This window comes from Pundamilia nyererei, unplaced genomic scaffold, assembly GCF_000239375.1.
Source record: "Pundamilia nyererei isolate P.nyererei 1_Seehausen unplaced genomic scaffold, PunNye1.0 scaffold00056, whole genome shotgun sequence".
Taxonomy (NCBI): domain Eukaryota; kingdom Metazoa; phylum Chordata; class Actinopteri; order Cichliformes; family Cichlidae; genus Pundamilia; species Pundamilia nyererei.
In genome coordinates, this window is record NW_005187457.1 from 624,889 (window position 1) to 644,436 (window position 19,548).

Here is a 19,548-nt window from a genome sequence, read left to right on the forward strand (position 1 = left end):
TGTGTGGCGCAGAAAAGCATGGAGGAGGTGTGATGGTGTGGGGGTGCTTTGCTGGTGACACTGTTGGAGATTTATTCAAACATGGCAACCACAGCATCCTGCAGCGACATCCCATCCCATCCGGTTTGTGTTTAGTTGGACCATCGTTTATTTTCCAACAGGACAATGACCCCAAACACAACTCCAGGTTGTGTAAGGGCTATTTGTCCAAATAGGAGAGTCATGGAGTGCTGTGCCTGATGGCCGGTCCTCCACAATCAGCAGACCTAAACCCAATCGAGATGGTTTGGGATGAGATGAGATGAGATGAGATGAGATGAGATGAGATGAGATGAGAGGAAAGGCAAAAGAGCCAACAACTGCTCAGCATCTGTGAGAACTCCTTCAAGACTGTTGGAAAACCATTGTAGATGACAACCTCATGAAGCTCATTGAGAGAATGCCAAGAGTGTGCAAAGCACTAATCAAAGCAAAGGGTGGTTACTTTGAAGAATCTAAAATATAAAACATGTCTTGAGTTATTTCACACTTTTTTCCATGTGTTCATTCATAGTTTTGATGCCTTCAGTGAGACTCTACAGTGTAAATAGTCATGAAAATAAAGAATAACCATTAAATAAGAAGGTGCGTCCAAACTTTTGACTGTTAGTGTAAATCTATCTATCTATCTATCTATCTATCTATCTATCTATCTATCTATCTATCTATCTATATAAAAAACTGTACAGTATGTGGGCCACGTGCAATGTGATTCCCAACAGCACCAACTCCATGTGATGACATAAAACTTTTAGAAATGCACTTTACTGAGCAGGATGACTCATAATCCAAATCATGATGTTAAAAATGCATTTTCAAAACCTAGAAGCACAGATCTGAGGATGAATATAAGGCATTAGTTAAGGAGCAATACATATTGCAATCCTTCCACATAGATTCATTAAACATTGAGCAAACACATTTTGGTTGTTAAAACCAGACAAATTTCAGAGACCTGAGTAGACTTATACAGCATGCAGCATTTTCCGTGTTCATTTACTTTGAGGTTTTCTGCCACAAGTAGCAGGTGCATTAACCCCTTAGCAGTCCTACAAATTTACAATTAGTCCCCTAAACCATCCAATGTACCGTGGGCGGTACGTCCGACTGCTAACAGGTTAAGTATCAAAAGAAATCGATGTGATTGTCGTGAGACAAAGAGCACAGACATTGCAATTATTGTGAGTGTATAAGAAAACATAGTTGAGCCAAAAATGGAAGATCGAGTCAAATAAACATGAACACAAAAGAAAATGAGACAGAAGAAGAGACCACAGTCTATTACGAGTTCCATCTTGTAGTTTGTGTCTACATTGATTTGTTGGGGACTAGGATCTCTGCCTCTTCCCAGCTCACCTAATTGCACTCACTGTGACCCGCTAATTACTTCACTAAGACCTAGCTGGTCTCACTTCACTGCACTACTTCTCTGTCTAAAGTCGTCTCCATACCAGTGTGGGAGGGTGGGACAAGGAATGAAAGTAAATGTGAAGGCACAAAGGGCAAACGAGGCTGGATTAAGAATGCATGATATATGTCAAAGCAGGAGACAGAAACAGGATGTAGAATGAAACAACAAGTGACAGACAGACCAAGTTGGGAGCATATGTTTTATATCTGAGTTAGTTTTAAGATGGAGGGTACTGATGCTTTTGTCTCCAACTAATCTGCATACATAATTAAATAAATCTCTGCTGATTAGACAATCACAATGATGAAGACAATAATGACAGTTAATTCACTGGGAACAACATGAAGCTAACCTACCTGATGGGATGAGCCCAAATTCCCAGCTGGGTACAAGAATGCCAAAAGGATTCTTTGTACCAGTATCTTCTGTTGTTGGCGGGGTTTTATGTTCCTCTGACTTTAAGCCCTTGAATGGCGTCCAATGGCTTCCCACAACAAAAGACTCAGAAACGGCAGATCTGGATTCCATTTCTGTAGCAGCAACCTTGATGTCTGATACGGCAGTAGTCAAGTGAATGACTCCAGAAGTGGTTGTGGATGCTCCTTCGGGTGAGGGAGTCGATGAGAGGCCCTGCATGTTGGGGAAACTTGTAGCTTTCTCCTTGTCTTCCTGAGCCCATGAAATGGAAATAGATGGCTCCTCTGTATAAGATCTATTTTCTATAGTGGCTGCTGTGGTAGCAGGATCCACTGTCTGTGCATCTCTGCCCAGAAGCTCTGCCGTCGTCATTTCAGAAGTTGTCAGCATCTCTATCAAAGCCTCATGTGCAGTAATCATCACCTCATCAGTGCTTGTATCTTTACTGTCTTTTCTATAAACTGGGGTGAATCCGGAGTTTGAACTAACTTCCCCGCTGTGTGAGGAGGTAGATGAGAGCTTGTCAGTAGGCCTGTGAATATAGAAGATCTCGCCCCTAGCCTCCTCTGCTGACTCTGTTTCCTGGGAGACCTGAGGTGGGGTGGTGGGCTGTTCCACCAGCTGCCAGTGGGACAGAGTTGTGCGCTCAGTCACAGTGGCAAAATCACTGTGGCTGAGTGAAGATTTCGACTCAGTAATCACTTTGATGCCACTGCTGTCCAAATTGTTGTCTTTCACTCCAAATCCATCCGCCACGTTGCTCCCTTCTCCACTACCCTCTATCACTTTCTCCTCTCCTGATGCGCTTCTGGCAGTTGGAGTATTGACATTCTCTGTATCCTGCTCTTTGCCTTCACCTGAATAATTATCTGTGTAGTCCTGTCGAAGGAAGGTAGGCAGGGTCATCATCTCAATGGGTCCTGCTTTAGCTTCCATTGGCTCCCAGGTGGGTTTTTTACCCACATAGCCCACATTTTTAGGAAGGCCTAGTTTGGGAATGCGCATTGATTTGATGGCCCACTGAAACTGGGAGCTGGGAGCAGGAACAAAGGTAGGGTGTCGCCTGAGACCCTGAAGACTGGAGAAGTTGACATGTTCACTGGATGGTGAGCTCTCAGTGGGATCCGATTCAGGGATTTCTATAGAAAATACAGAGACAGAACAGACTAATTAAGCAAAGCATCAGGGGATGTTATCTAGAATTAGCAATTTAAAACTCAAGCACAGACTACATCAACCCCATGGAGACTGTTCAGGGAACATAGTTAAAAAATGAATGATAACAGCAAGAACACAGATTTGCTGTGGCCAGTGCTCTGAGCTGGAAATGCTGTGTGTTAACTGTATCTGATTTCATTCATAGTATTTGCATATTTCCTTTATTCCTGCACACACATTGTACGCAGTTATGAAATAATAGAATTCTGCTTTTTTCCCAACCGAACTGGAATTGGATTCAATTTGCGGTAATGGAAAGGGTGGATATTGAAGAATGAGGTAGGTTCACTGGTTTGTGCAACCACTCACCCACTCACTGATCAAGAACGAATAAATAACACGACATAAACGATGCAACTCTGCAAATAAAAGTTGCTCTACTTTACGGCAAATAAACCACAGAGCCATGAGCAACCTTGTGCCCTTGGAGAGCAGTTAAGAACAGTGGTCCTTGTTCTGCACTGCACAGCGTTTGGTTAGAGACCAACAGTGAACTTTAAAAGCAAAGAATAGCATCATTAGATGCAACACAAGACAGTGGAGTTGGAATCTATCCAATGGAGGATTTTAGATACAGTGGCTGTCAGCCTGCCAGTAGGGAAACAGAAGTCAGAAAGGGCTTGCACAGCCAGCCAGTCCTAGCTAAGTCTTGGTGAGAGAAACACTCAAATAATCAGGTCCAAATGTGTAAAAATAATCAAGTGTGTGAAAATGCATGTAAATAATGAAGAGGGAGTTCACCATGAAACAATGCAGACTGAAATGCCATGAAGTCATTCCTTTTATGCCTTTCTTCACCATTTGATTCCTGATTACACAAGCAACAATTCCATGATCTCCATCAGTAATATCCCTGTTTTTTTTTGTTTTGTTTTGTTTTATAAGAAGTTAAATAAACAAAGAATAATTCTTGGTTACTTGACCAATCAGGCTGAGTGGCTATGGTTTCAAACTGATTTCATTCACACTTATCTATCAGGATGCAAAAAAAAAAAGAACAGCAAAATGTTCCTCGTGCTTGACCGGAGCACAGAAATATCCAACACTGCGCTTTCCAATTGAGCTTGGAAAGTACAGTTTTTGTTCATCATATTTATCATGTAATAAACTAAAGCTGTTAATAATTTAAACACATTATTTCAGAATGAATTATATCAACCAAGATCAAACAAAGTAAACAATCTAGAGTTCTCTCAGATGTGTTTATTGCCTATGGAGCCCATTTCCCTCAAAGCTGCATTCTCGAGTAGAATTTACTCTTCTTAGTCTTGGTTTGTAACACAATCACTTGCAGAGAACAATTGTAGTTTAGCCATGCCATCTTTTTCTATTATTTCCATAAAACTATATTTTCTACATTTTTATGCACTGCTGCAACAACTTAAAGTGTATTAAAATGTCTTTAAAATCTTAACTGTGCTTTTACACGTTTACTACGGACGCAATGTACCTGAGATGTAGGTTCAATTTTTTCTTCTGTGTGTTCCTTGAAGCTGTAGTCAAATGATAATTTTGGCAAACTAAAAGAAGCAGTTAACTGCCATTTACTGTAAGCTGGATGTTTTGGATATTTTTCTGCACCACTGGAGCTGATCAGTGTGGGTATTAAAGTTGCTGGAGTTTGTAGACAAAAATGGGAACCTCCTCTTCTGGAGTATATGCACACATGCCCACGAATAAACTCACACCAAAAGGATGGGAGGATGTATTCAAATGTAATTTCACACTTCTCTGTCCCTGTTTCTCCACTCCCTGTGGATTCTTTTACCTAAAACAAGTTCCTGCTGGTATACAGTTGCCTGTAGTGAGAGAAGCCATGTGGAAAAATGCAGATGCACTTGCAGCACGATAAGCAAATGACTGGCTCCACAACAAGCTCCATCTCGATCTGTTTATTTAGATGAAATGTTCCACTGTATGTTATCAGCTTACAGCTTTAAACCAGACTCTGTCTACACCATCAATAATTCATTCTGTCTGCATGTGTAACTCATGGATGATGTTCGTGGGTATTTTATTTAGGAGAGTGGTGCAGTCACATTACTGAGAGGTCTAGTTAGTGATCCCACCTTTATAATCATTCAGCCCAGTTTGGCTACCCTCAGTTCGGTTAACGTGCCAGAAAAGTATAGCAATACAGCACAACAAATTACCTCAAGATGGACAACATGCACAAATATGTCTATGCATAAAATATTAAAGTGTATGTAAATTATTCAGAAGGTTCGCTGTTGCCGTATGCCTAAGTGAGGTTTACGAGCCTGAGGTTCATTTCCATAAGAGCCATGTAGCCTGGTGTAATTGTCCTATTAATAATCCAAATAGCTAATTACATACTTTTACTACACACACTGATGGAAGTGAGAATAATTAAGCACATTAATCTGGTTTGATCATCTATGTAATGAACCATGTAATAAATAAAATGAGACAATTAGGCATAGGTTTGGGTGATTTCATGGCGCTATTTAGAGCATGGTTAGAGTTCAGCTCAGCTGCTGTAAATCTGCTGGTGGAGGGCTTGGTGGAAATGGCCAGAACTCAGAGCAAAAATGCTGCAAAATAAACTTATAATGAACCTCATTCAGACAGTAATTGTGTGCTTCCACTGAGTGGTTCTGCTGTGTTGACTCCACTTTAGTGGAGTAAACGGGCTGAAAGAATCCCTGCAGGTCAGGCAGACATGATATTAAATTGCGAGCGAGGAAACTGACAATGATAGAAAGAGAAGGCGCGCGAGACAGAAGATGGTACTAATGCCAGCTCATTCCATCTACAGATATGGCATCTAATAAAAAAAGACTGAGGCAAAGTTATTGCATGGCCAGGTGAATCATGTCAGGAGCAGCCACACTGAGTGTCAGTGTGAAGACCTCACTGTCTTCTGAGACTGGTATGAAGCTGGCAAATATTTCCTCAGCTGTGATTCTTGACCTGAATATAATTTGTTAACATGCTGTTTCAGTTTATTAAAATGTTCAAAATACTCATATATTCTTGGCAAATAATTTAACTGAATGCTCTTGATGCAAATAATTCTTAAGCATCTGAAATAAATGTGATCATTATATAAATTCCCATCTTAACAAATGTTTTCCTCCCCTCAATCAAAGAGACAAAACAGCAATGTTAATCGCTATCAAGTGTTGAGCCCTTGATGCACAACAACAGCTAATTTAGATCATTGGTTCTACTAGACATCAGCTGGGCAGTTTTCCATCACAGCAACATTAAAGAAAAAAAAAAACTACACCTCACAGTCCTTCCTCCATCTTTCCCTTTGTTTGCTTCTTCCCTCCTATACTCACGCTCCTCGTGTGTTGCTCACCCACACTGCAGTGATCATTACTGCCTACCTTCAAAGAGCTGGGGCCTAATTGGCAGAGACATGGATGGTGGTTAGAGTGAACGGCATTGCAGCCCAGCCTCCATGTTAATTGGATAAGGTTGTGAATAATGCATGCGGACTAAAGGATGGATTTTCATTAATACCTTGGGATTGGGTTGCTATGGGATTTCAGGTAGCACAGCAGTGAGTATTTATATTAATAAAGCCAGCAATCGCTAGGTGAGAAAAGCCTTGCACCTTTATTGAATCATTCTTTTGGCTGATGGTGTGAATGTTTGTCTTACTTTGGATCTTTCCTATTTAGCTGGCGCCATGGATGTGTTATTTGTGGCAGCCATTAAAGAAAAGCTTCCTGCTTCCATCAACCCAAGGTTGTAGTACACTTTCTTTTTAGCCTTGCTTGTTTACCTCTTTCTGATGTGCTCTAATTTAGTATTATAGTAGAATACACTATATAAGGCAAAACAGTTGATGTGTACAATTTTGATGAGCTTTAAAGTCAGTATTTGGTAACACCATATTTATGTTTTAACACAGCCTGAACTCTCTTAGAATTCTTTCTTGTAATTCCTTTTACTATTCTTCAGGAATAGTTCTCCATTCTTCCTGAAGGACACTCAAAGCTCTTCTTTGGATGTTGGCTACCTTTTTGTTCTTTTCTTCGTCAAGATGAGGCAGCGTTGCTTCGGGAGTGTTGCTCTGGGGAGGCCAATCCATGACTGATAGTGTTCCATTGTGTTTTTCCATCCAGGTATGCTTGTATGCACTGACCTAATCAATTAACTTATTTACCAATCAAATACTTTAAAGATGGTATTGTATGGTGGATCAAAATCTGATGGCACTTCTCTGCATTCATAATTCCATCAATTTTGACAAGATTTTCAACACCACTCGCTAAAATGTGGCCCCAAACCATGACAGAGCCTCCACCATGTCTTACAGATGGCTGTAGACACTAACTGTTGTGCCTCTCTTCTGAACTTGTTGATCACGGTTTCAACCAGAAATTTCACATTTAGAGCCATCACTCCATCAGACCTGTTGCCATTGATTTTCAGCCCAGCTCTTGTGTAATTTGGCAGTTGTCAGGCTTTTCTTGCTGTTGTCTATCCAAGAATGGCTCCTTGACAGCTACACTTCCACAGAGACCATTTCTGACAAGGCTTCAGTGAATGGATGATGAATCAACTGAAGGGCCAGCTGCTTCTCTCAAGTCCTCTGTCAGGTCTTTGCTGGATACTGCTCTTCTGCTGCAGATAGTTTTTTTTAGACCTGCCATTTCTTCTTTTGTCCTCTGTTTGTCCTGTTTCCTCAAAACCTTTAAGGACACACAGCAAACTATGCTAAAAAATGCCTGTTTTTGGCTAATAACTCTTTGAAAATTACTTTATTGTACCACAAACACTATTTTATGCCGATCAAACTGTGTTATTTTTGGCATTTCTGTAGATTCAACAGAAGAAATAGCAACAAATGACGTGCTTTTACAACAGGCTGCTATTATAAGGCTAGCTAAAGAAACAGTTTAAAAATTTTCTTTGCCAAGCTGTCTGTCACAACGCTGGCTCGTCCCTTGAGTTAGGTGCCCCTTTTTATGCTTGAAGGATTCGAAGGTCAGTCTTAGGTGGCTTAACAAGCAAAGAGGCATTCCATTCAACATGGCCACATACAGGGACTGGATGGAAAATGTGTGAAAGAGCGGCCAATGATCAAAGACAAACTTTGAAAGACCTTCAGACAGCTGAGAGAACTATAGCCCAACGCCACTTTAAAACAATCACAAGAAAATCTGGCTCCTTGGGATCAAAGCAAAAAGAAATGAGGGGCTCAAGACTTTAGCACAGTATTATATAACAGACTTTGCACTCCAGATTCTCATGTCTTCCTTTAAATCTCAGGATTTTAGGACTTGTATGTTTGGATTTTTTTTTGTATCCTTGTTAATCACTATGAAAGATGGATTTTGAAATGTTTCTATATTATTCTATATTATAATATTAGCCACAGGTATTCCCACTAATATAGTCTAATATAGCTCCATTTCCTAAAAAAAACAGGCTGTAAGTTGTCCTCTTTTAAACAAAAAGACAAAAGACAAAAAAAAAAACAATTTCATCACATTCAAATAGGTTTAAAAAAGTAAGCATAGCTGTTACTCTTACAGCCTGCAATGTAAACAAAGCGCTTTTTGAATAAATATGAGAATGAAGGCAGAACACTCCAACACCCTGCATTACTGTATGTGCTGTGCCCCCTTTGTTTGTTTGCAATTACTGTTTAATTAAATTTACAGCGATACTTCAAATTGCCCTGCGGAGGAATATATTATGGCATACTCGAGGGGAAAGAAGATAGAGTGGAATGGAGAGGCAGAGACTATTTAAAAGGCATGACACAAACAGATTCTATATTTACCAGAGATATTCAAATGCACCCCGCCTCCATTTGAAACAAAACAGCTTCAATTTAGGCTCATTTCTGTTTCAATTTCACGTGTAGTTATTTGTTTTAAAGGGTAAAGTTGAATTGTAGATAGAAATATACATACAAATTAAAAGCTGAACGCATACCTTTAACAGCAGATTGAGTGTGGTCAGCGATGGGGCTCGTTGTTCTCTCTCCTGGAGGGCTGCTCGTACCACTTGCCTCTGTGCTTTGGACTGCAGGTACTAACTGAATCAATGGCATCACCTCTTTCTCCTCACTGGAAAGACCTTCTTCTGAGTTCTGCAGCTCAGTCACCGGACTCCTGAAAGAAAAAGTGCCACTTCTGTGCTCCATAATGGCATTATCTATGCTGCCCTTTTTCCCACTGGGTTTTGGAAAACTTGGGTTCCTGCTGGGCGCTTCCCCCTGTGTTTGGTTATTTGTTGTCTTTTCGTCTGGCACCATGGGTGTTTTCTCTGTATCATCGCCTTCCTCACTCTGAGTCCAGTATCTAAAAGGCCTCATAAGAGTGTTAACAAAGTCAGTCAGAATACTATTACTGGTTTGAACTTGGGGCGTGGAAGTAGAAATTGAGGATAATGTTGGGGTCTCAGATCCAAAGTAGCTTCCATCTTCTTCCTCATGGGCAGAGCCTCCATGCTTCTCGAAGGTTTCAAGGTCAGAAACGCCCAGAGTCTTGCTGTTATTTAAGCTGTGTGACTCATTCTGGCTGGGTTCTGGCGTTCCAGGTCCATCCTGAGTTTCATCCCAACCCTCCTCAGGCCTTAAGTGGGTGATCACATGCTCTTCGGAGATCTCAGATGAGTTGTTGATTCCAGCAATGGACGGGACTCGTACTTCATCTAAGTCAACAAGGCCAGTCCAGGTGGAAGTCTTAGGAATAGAGGCACTATCCTGGGCTTCGGTTAATAAGGACATGGCCTCTGCTGCCAGGTGAGGTGTCTGATACAAAGGCTGTGGCTCCGCAGCCTGCACCCCTGCTGGCTGGTGGGCTGAAACACACAATCAAACATCAATTGACTTGTTTTGTCTTCTACGTTACAACACAGCCCAAAACCTCACATTCCTTATTTTTAAGAAGATTAAATCCAGAGTAGGACACACATGTGTTATAGATATCACAAGTAGATCTGTTTTTCTACAAAAAATTACAACCATTTGAAATCAGCAAATATATAAATGTGACTGTATCCACAATATTATTCACACGAACCATATCTATGTTAATAAACAAAATCCATTACCATTTTTATCTACTTTTAGCTATCTGAAAGACATTATTCTTGTAAATCTGCGTTCAGCATTGTTGGTGCTATGAAGAGGTTCATCTGTCAGCTGTTTGTTTTGACAGATTCACTGCTGCTCCGCTCTCACGCTGTTCTTGTTTACTTTAAAATTACTGGGTTATGCAGATGTTTCACTTCAGTTACATTTTCATGGGCTGACAATGTGAAAGATGAAATTGTCATTCTTTCTTTTTTCCTACCTAAATATTAATTTGTAGTCTTCTCATAATATCAGTTCTTATTCTGTGTGTGTTGGTGGAAGAAGTTGGCTACAAACAGTGAACAAAATAGTTCATTCGGTTTGAAGATGAGCCCAACTTATTCGTGTGTCAGCAGATAAGAGGACAAGGCCAGACACAGTCACTGCAGACCCCAACTAGACTTGCTTTAGTCATGCTCTCACTCTTATTTGATCCACATTTCCATTCTGTCTTGCAAGCGCAGCAACCCACAACATACAAGCCCTGATATCCATTGAGGGGAAACAAATGTCGCAGTCTCTTCACAACTCCTTCATGTGTGACACCAACATCTCATGTTAATTAAAAATCAGAAGGGGAAACAATTCCCCAGATACAACGCTCGTTACCATGGCAATTACCACAATGTAACTGCATCACCTTCATTATCGCAGAGGGCTTAGTACCTCGGTAGCAGTAGGCATCAAACAGAGCTGCGGTGTCAGGAAACCCAGTCCGGTTCGGGTTGTTGTAGACAGTCCGTACCCCAGGCTCGTCTCCGCCGCAGTTCTTCCGCGGGACGTTGATGGGATAGCGAACGCTGCCATCAGCGAGCCAGCCGGGATCACACTGGTCAAGACCAGCCTGCCAGGCGAGGAAGAGCTGCCCAACAGTAGCCAGCTGGGCTCCCAAGGAATGGCAGTGAGTGGAGGCGGTGGCAAGGCTCAGCTTCTCTGGCACTGTGGAGTGAAAAACCTCACCTGGAAGGTGTAAAAAGAAGCGTTGAGTTGTATTACAGAGCAAAAGCACTTCAGCCTCGAGAAAATTTTAGTTTTGTTGGTTGGCAGTTGCAGGATTTTGAGTGCTGGTTGATTCTTGGATCATTTGGTATTGCAAACTGATGTTAAGTGAATTTGAGTTTGTGTCTGTCTCTTCTTGGTTGAACCGTATTAGTATTTTCTTTTAAGGTGCTATAACGGCAATCAGTTCTAGACATTTTCTCTTTCTCCTTTGTGAACTGTAAAAAAAAGTAAGAGGTGTAGACTAGAAGTGAGGAAGCAGAAGGCATTTATTGTTGCCTGCAATAATAAAAGGAAATCAGTAATTCAAAGTATTGACTAAAGGAAATTGTTTGAAATCAAAGACATTTAAAAAAAAGAAGATCTAAGTACACAGACAGCGAATAAAAGAAAAGAAGAAAAAAGAGGCTGAAGAATGGTGCTGTTGATGCTGATAAAGAAGAAATTCAAAAACAGGCAAGACAGAGAGTGCTCAAGAAGAACATAGCACAAATGCATTTATATGATCGCTGGCAGCTCAGGGTGTGGTGATGAAAAATATATAAGCTGGAGGGTTGGACAGTAAGAATGAGGAGCAGAAAACAGAAGAACACATTTGATACGAGGATCTAGGAGATTTATGTCAAGAAAGAAGAATGTCACTTCAGTTTTTCTGAACAGTTAAAAAGGTCAAGATCCAAGCAAAATAAAATGGGAAAGAGCCAGAAAGGGGATATATGAGGTGTTATTTGTCAGAACTATTATAGAAGATGCTTAAATAGGCATTTAAAAGGTGCTGCAAATGTGCTAATTTTTATAGATTGCAGATTAAATTAGAAAAGATTGACAAATCAGCGAAAGATCTATATACTGTCATTTTTTTGTGCAAATCAAGCCCAGCTGAGCTTTTGTACATGTAGAGAAAGGTCTGTTGCTGAGTTTATTAATTCATCTTTTAGTTTTTGTTGTTTTCTTATTAATGAATGAAACACCAGCTATGTATCACCCAGGAATTTTGCTTTGACTGCAGACAATTATTTGCTGATTACTTCAATCAGGTTGTTAATTCCACTGAACAACATTCTTAACTGCAGGATATAAAGTCTAGAGGTTGTCGTACAATTTTCTCTTCTCAGCACATCAGTCCCATACTAGGTGTTAATATTGTCTTTAAATAGTGGAATGGCTTTCTTACTACTATGATGCTTAATGACAGTTGCACACCTCATACTGACAGACCTAGATAAAGTAACCCCTGTTGCAGGTCAGAATGCGGTGTTAAAATTATTAGAAAAACGGATGCCAGTTATTATAATTGGGCTTTGGAATTTGCACGAGGTTAAAGTATGACAAACACTTAATTTCAGTCAGGCATAGACGTGATTATGGTGTGAATGACGAATATATGCAGTGTTAATATTTGCCATTTCAGCACTGAGCCCATCATTCCCCTAGAGGAAACATCACGCTCAGCACAGTAGGGAGGAGAGAGAGATGATAATCACTTTCCCCCTTGAGGAACACATACTTACAATCTACAGTTGGATTTTTGGAGGTGATCTAATATTCTCTAAAAACAGCACTAACACTTGAAAGAAGGGCTTTCATAGCAGTGTGGCAACAAGAGAGCAATCAGAGCTCTGACAGCTTAAATATACTGCGTTACACAAAGGATACACTGGACGTACGGTAAATTGCACTCATAGAGCTTGTCATGTAGTATGAGCGGTAGTGAACTTGTGATGCCTGAGCACACTTGCACAGCTGTCATCTATCTAAGATAAGTAAGGAGTGGAGAGGCTTCAGTCACCAATTAAATCAAACGGGAGGAGCAAAATGTTAGATATGTTTGTTAATTTGACCTAAAAACAATAAAACTTATCAACTAGTTTAATTGATTTATATCCATAATTCCCCCTGGTGTTTAGCCGCTGCTCAGTCCTCATCAAGATGGCAACAAATACTGTGTATCCAATGTTGAGATTAAAGAATAGAGGGCTAAAAATGTAACTGAGACGTTTGAGAAGAAAGAAGGCAAATCTCAAAGCACATCAATGACTCTTTAAGAGGAAAAAGCATCATAAAGGTCACTGGCTGACTTGATGTCGTTCAAGCTGAGGTTGCATCATCTGTCATTGTGACAGACAGGGTCATAAAATGTCCATCATAATCTATTATTACCAGTCATTTTAATTTTAATTTATCCTGATAAAGAAATATATTCAATAAAAAGATAATAAAGAAACAACTCAGTCACTGTTTAATACAGAGTAGAGAACATGCATTTATCAGGAAAGGACAGACAGTTTCACTGACCTTGGGATCACTCCTCATGTCAACACCACAAGAAGCACATAAGTTTTTACTCAAAGTGACACTAAAATACTCCAACCATTGTTATTAAACAACCAAATGTGAGGAAAACAGGATGCTCGCTTGATAAAGTAAGATAACTGATGGGGCCACTGTCAGTAATCATATAATAAGCCTCATCATAACCTCATATATTGAAGATTGGCAGCCTGTCCAGGGCGCACCCCGCCTCTTGCTCTATTATAGCTGAAGAGAATGGATGGGTGGGATGGACGAGTCTAGAAACGCTGCCCCCAGGGAGGCGATCAGAGGTCAGCAATACTGTGTTTACATGAGACCACATGCGTTTCTTCTGTATCAGGGTGCAACAGAATCCATCTATGACCTGCAGTGGTCACAGATGCACCCAAAGAAATTGAGGGAGGATGAGGATATTTCTGTATAATGTTTGATGTTATGTTTAGAAAAAGAGAAGTCACCAATGCTGTGAGCACTGTTCTTGTCACTATTGCATATGAATTATTTGCTATACAAATACAGGCCATTCTTCTAATCTGTCAAAAATGATGGACGGCCGTCTGATTTTTCTGTCATTCAGTCAAAAAGAAAAAGTCAGACAATGACAGAAAATGTTTCATCACTGCAATATTTGATTTCAAGATGTAAGTACAAATGTTTTCTTTAAATAACGTTTAAATAGCTTGATCATGTGGCCATCTTTCTTCTCTAATCCTTAAAAATGGTTTGAAGTTCTTGTAGATTTGGAGGACTTTCATTTTGCACAGTAGCAGCTTTATAAGGTGCAGCCTACCAGCTACTCTTGCTATAATCGTCAGGCTTTGAGGTGATGCAGTAAACACTGACATAGTTGTCAGATCTATCATTCAAGATTTATGGACATTTGTGAGAGAAAACCAAAGCAGGCCTCCAATTTCTAGCCAACAACCATTGATTTTGATGTATGAAAACCAACTCTGTCTCCATCCGTCTTGCAATGCTTCCAGCTAACTGGCATTGAACAGAATACTCTGTAAAAATGCTTCAAACATGCATTCAATTGTTAGATATTTTATATGATGTGACGCTAACAGATTTAGGCTATAGGCAAAAAGTCAGCCAACTTGGAGAACAACTTAAAGGTGGAGCAACACTTTATGAAATCAGGATATGCCCCCTAACTTGCAAAGTAAATCTATATTAGGTCTCTAATGTGTAAAGAGAGCTTTCCTCTACCTTTTTGCAGTTATAAGTGTGCTGTCAGGGTTCTGAGTTTTCTGCATAATATTATTCTTTTGGCTTTGAGAATCATTTGTTTTGACATTTTTCTTGTAATAGCATTTCCTGGTCGGTTTCTTTATATTTATATTTTCTGTTTTTACTTTTACTTCAAGTTGGGTATTTAAGTCACTGAGTTCCTGTGTGTTCCTGCCTCCCTTGTGTTGTCATGGCTTGTTTAGTCTCTGTTTTGTTCCCATTTTTATTTTTTTATTCCTTCTGAGTCATTATGTTAAGTTATCCTCAGCTGTGTTCTCACCCGTTACCTCTCCACCTTGTTATCATGTGAGTATATGTCGTCTGAGTCGCCTTGTTGTTTGCCACGTCGTCCCTCATTGCTTTGCGTTCCTTTGTTCCTTGTTGTCTTTTATTTGTATTTTATGGCCCTGTTTTTAGGCGTTGTTTACATTTTGCAAGACAGGATTAAGGTTGTTTTGCTTTTTCTATTGCAGTCCACCTTCGACTCCCACACAGCCGATCTTTGACACACAGTCCATGACATCTTTATTACATCCTTGTAAAAATCTCACAATAAAGATTAAAAAGATAAAAATGGAATAAGCATGACACCAAATCTATAGATTTCCCGGTTTTATTGTGTAAGCTATTGAGTTTACAACATGCAGCAATTGGGGATGGGGTAAATAAGATTTTGGACACATAAGATGTGCCCAGTGCCACCTCCTCTTGTGGCGCTGCAAATCAGAGCAAACTTTTATGATAACACTACTGACCCACTTAGCTTCTGCCTTCAGGCCTCTGCATCTCCCTCAGTTGAACAAACTCTCCTCCCTTTCCTCTCCCACTGCTCTTCTCTACACTGTGCTAACAGAGTATTAAGGCCTGGTCACAGCCTTCTGGCACTGCGAACCCTCGGCTTAGTGGACCCATGCATGACTAAACTCAAATTTATGGTAGAAGCTCCTGACTCCTACCTTGAAGACGCTTAGCAAAACAGTAGACATCAAACAGCTCATCAGGGGACCTATTGCCGTAGTTACGAACTCCAGGTGAGTCCTCACAATCCCCATAGCAACCTGGCCGTGGTGACTGGATGGGATACCTGCAGAGGAACCCAAGAGATAGGGACAATGACAGAGAGAGTGAGAGAAGAAAAGAGAGTGAGATTAATATAGCCTGGCCATGAAAAAAGCAGCCAGAGACTTGGCTCCCCTGGGATGAGTCTGTGTTCACACGCATACAAAATAAGATAAAAGGTACACTTTTATCATTGCCTGCCCTGAAATACAATAAGTTTAAACATATCTTCCTCTCAGAGTTGACCAAAATATATTTCCCAAATACTAATGAAAAATAAACACAGAGATGTCCTCTCTTGAATCTGGTTGGAAGCAAGAAATATAGTAACATTCACAATATGCGACAACAACCGCGGGAAAATAATTGGCAAGCACTTCAATGGATACACTATCTTGTTTGTTTTAATTGTTCTGCCCTCGGTGTGAGTTTCACAACCAAATCGTTTCATTTTAAATCATTTGAAAATGCATTTAGTGCTCTAGCAGTATAAGACTGTCAATGCTCGAGCTTTTAGAAAGAGAAAGAAAGAGAGATAGAAAGTCAAGAAGAGGTTAAAAGAATCAGGAATTTGTGTGGTGGCTTGGCATGCCTGTGGGGCTAAAAAGAAAAAAACAACATCAACAATCTATATTTAGGCTCCAACTGAGCAATTATTCCACAAGAACATTGTTTCCTGCAGCACCACAGCGCAAACAAAGAGGCTGATTAAAAGATTATGCTGGGCATACAGGGACTTTATGAAGCACTTGGAAAAGATGCGCAATCAAATATACATGAAGAAGACAGACATGCTTGTGATATAAGAAGAGAACAAAATCTTTTAGTGTCTCAGGCCGCAGCTACTTTCTTTTTGCTTGGTGTCTGATGAAATGGCGGTTGATGTCTATATTTTTTCACCAAGTATTAATTGGACACTTTCCTCCTGGCTGATGTGCAGTCAGAGCCTCCTGGATCTGGACCAATTAGGTAGCTCCCGAGTGAAAACAACAGGAGTGCGGGATGGAAGGCGAGAAAGAAAAAGGCAAGGAAGTCGTGCCGCAGGAAGTCTGTGAAAAACTGTCAGGCAGACAACAGTCAGTGTGCTTGCCAAGTGGAGCAACGGCAATTTGAAATTAAAATGCTGATATGGAAAACAATGTGGAGCGGCAGGCTCTGACTGGTAATGTAAAAAGGGATTTAACAGAAAGTGGCAAGCTGAAGTACATGGCTGACAGACAGCTCAGAGGGGGCTGATGTAGTTAAACTGCCTTTCCAGTGTACAAACAAGCTATTAGGTCCAATTATGTTGCACAGTATCAAGTCTATGAAAACCCCCAAAATATCACAATGACTTTCAAACTTTGATACTTTATACTTATAGATAGTTCATTAACTTGTGTTTTTGTAGACGTATTATTTAGAGATTGTCTTTTGTTATAATGTTTGATAGTGAAGAAAGCAATCAGAAATATTAGTCTTATCTACGGCTTGAAAGAGGTTTTATACCATAACTCTCTTCAGCAAACCGTGTTAGTATGAGAACTAGATAGATAACTTATTTAAAAGTCAAGTTCAGCTGCAATCTATGAGTCAGTCAGTGTCTATAGGATAAATAATGTGTTGCCTGTAACTGAAGACAATTTCCTCACAGATTCTCTAAAACTTGAAATTTGGCACACTGACTGATATTTTTCACCGAACCTCATGACTACACCTCGAGCATAGCAATCCCAACCAATGGGGCTGGGATTGCTGTAAGTAATTTTGTGCATATATCTTTAAACCACATAAATAAGGATTCAAAAAGGATCAAGCAAAGCGTTCAAAGCATGTTACAAGGTCAATTTCCACCATACAAAATCACCAAAGTAATGGATGTTTTGAAGACCTCTTCCAGTCATCCCCAGAAATACCTTCAGTCAAATGTTGTTGGGATTTTTTAAATGACTCATGTGCGTTCTTAAGTCACAGCCAATGAAAAGCACCAATCAAGTGACATAGATGAACTTCAGACAAAGCCTTATGAAAGTGAAAAGACAGAGCTTACAGAAAGTGATTGTGCTTTTTGGCACTATTAGATCATTATCCCATAGCGTCCTGCCTAACTGCTCACCACTGTTTTTTCATTTCAGCTATCATTAATGACCTTTTAAAATTTACCCCAGGTTTTCTCAATTGGATTAGCAGAAAACAATTCAAATAAATTGAGGGTACCAATTCTTACACATGTTATGAAACTATGCATGAACCCATGCCATTTCCCATTACAGTGGTCCCTTGTTTTTCACGGGAGTTACGTTCTAAAAATAACCCGCGATAGGTGAAATCTGCAAATTAGCCAATTATTATAGATGTTTTAAGGCTGTAAAAGCCCTCACTACACACTTTATACACTTTTCTCAGACAGGGATGAACATTTCACACTTTTCTCTCTTGTTTAACACTCAAAGTTCAAACCTTGTAGAAAAATAAGTCCAGTATTGTAGAATGAAACCAAAGACACCTGCAGGTGACGACGTTTTGTCGACATTGTTGTGTTTGTTGGGGAGAAAATTTACAGACATACAGAACAAGACTTCAGAGTCACACAGCTTATTTGTTGCCATTTCTAGCCAGAGGGAAAATATGTCTTTTTTTCCACATTTTTCTCCTGGATTTGCTGATGATACCCTTTATTTAATGGGGGTTTGTTGCACAGATTCCACAAAAAGACTGAGTAGTCACTTGGGTTTGTGAACTGGCTATGAACATCTTGTGTTATTTAAAGCAGACTCCATGAGTGGGGAGTTGATTTGAGTGATTTGGGGTAAACAAAAGGGTAATTAATGATAGAAGCAAAAAACATCTAAATTTAGCAGCGGTGAGGTGGGCGGTTAGCCAGGCCATTCTACGTTGTGCCAGAATTTTAAAAAACGGACATTGTGAATAAATAACTTGAAACCAGTGATTTGGACCATCACATCATAAGAAAGTAATGACAGAGGAGAAAGAATGCAGAATTAATGCACTTCAAAACTGGATTAATTTTTTTAAGACCTGGAAGCTATTTACATTGTTTATATACAGTTTCTAGAATGTAGTAATTCAGCCAGTATATTAACTAGTCATATTGAATAATGTATTCTTGAATTTTATTCCAACAAAACCCAAATAGCTCTTGTACCCAGCTTGAAAAGCCTCACCGTACAGTCTGGTCAGAAAGCCAGCCAGCGTCACAGTTGTCATAGCCATCAGCAAAGGTAGCCTGCAGCTGACCAGGTGTTGCGATGGCCGCTGAGTTCTCCATGCACACCCTCTTGGCATCAGCAAAGGTCAGGGCATAGCGGTCATGAGGGGCCCGGTAGTGGAATACCACACCTGGAGCAAAGAAATTGTGATAAGAAATAAAGAGGAAGCTCAAAAAACACGAATACATAACATGCAACCTTCAATTCACCAAAGTATTTATGAACTATAACCTTGCACCATCGAAACATGAGCATGTACATGCTCACAGGCATATGTGCACAAAGCCCCCTTGACATCCTCATCAGGTGTTGACATTGTTCCATCTGTGTGATATGAAACTACAGGATTCAGATTCAGGAACCTCTGTACGTGAGTCTCATTTGCATCGGATAGTCGGTTGGCTTATTTGAGAAAAGAGATGTTGCCCTTGGATACAGAGATTGACAAACAGTGGTGATGTTTATTTGACTGATTTAACAGTACAAACACAGTGTCACCCTGCTGCACGCCGCCTGCCTCTGAACCCGTGATGGAATGACAAAGAAGACAGACAAAAGAAAAGGAAAACCATGCGTGTATTAAA

The 19,548-nt window shown here is 40.1% G+C and overlaps 1 protein-coding gene across 2 annotated transcripts in view; it reads right to left on the reverse strand.

Annotated features, from left to right (window-relative positions):
* Positions 1 to 19,548, reverse strand: part of ncanb (neurocan b) — a 172,654-nt gene that overhangs the window by 100,647 nt on the left and 52,459 nt on the right. For both annotated transcript variants that reach the window (XM_005733989.1, XM_005733990.1), the window contains exons 5-9: positions 18,920 to 19,094; positions 15,653 to 15,780; positions 10,818 to 11,111; positions 9,008 to 9,877; positions 1,807 to 3,006 (exon numbers count right to left, since the gene is read on the reverse strand). In XM_005733989.1, the coding sequence (XP_005734046.1) occupies positions 1,807 to 3,006; positions 9,008 to 9,877; positions 10,818 to 11,111; positions 15,653 to 15,780; positions 18,920 to 19,094 (2,667 nt within the window). The remainder of the gene's footprint in view (positions 1 to 1,806; positions 3,007 to 9,007; positions 9,878 to 10,817; positions 11,112 to 15,652; positions 15,781 to 18,919; positions 19,095 to 19,548) is intronic.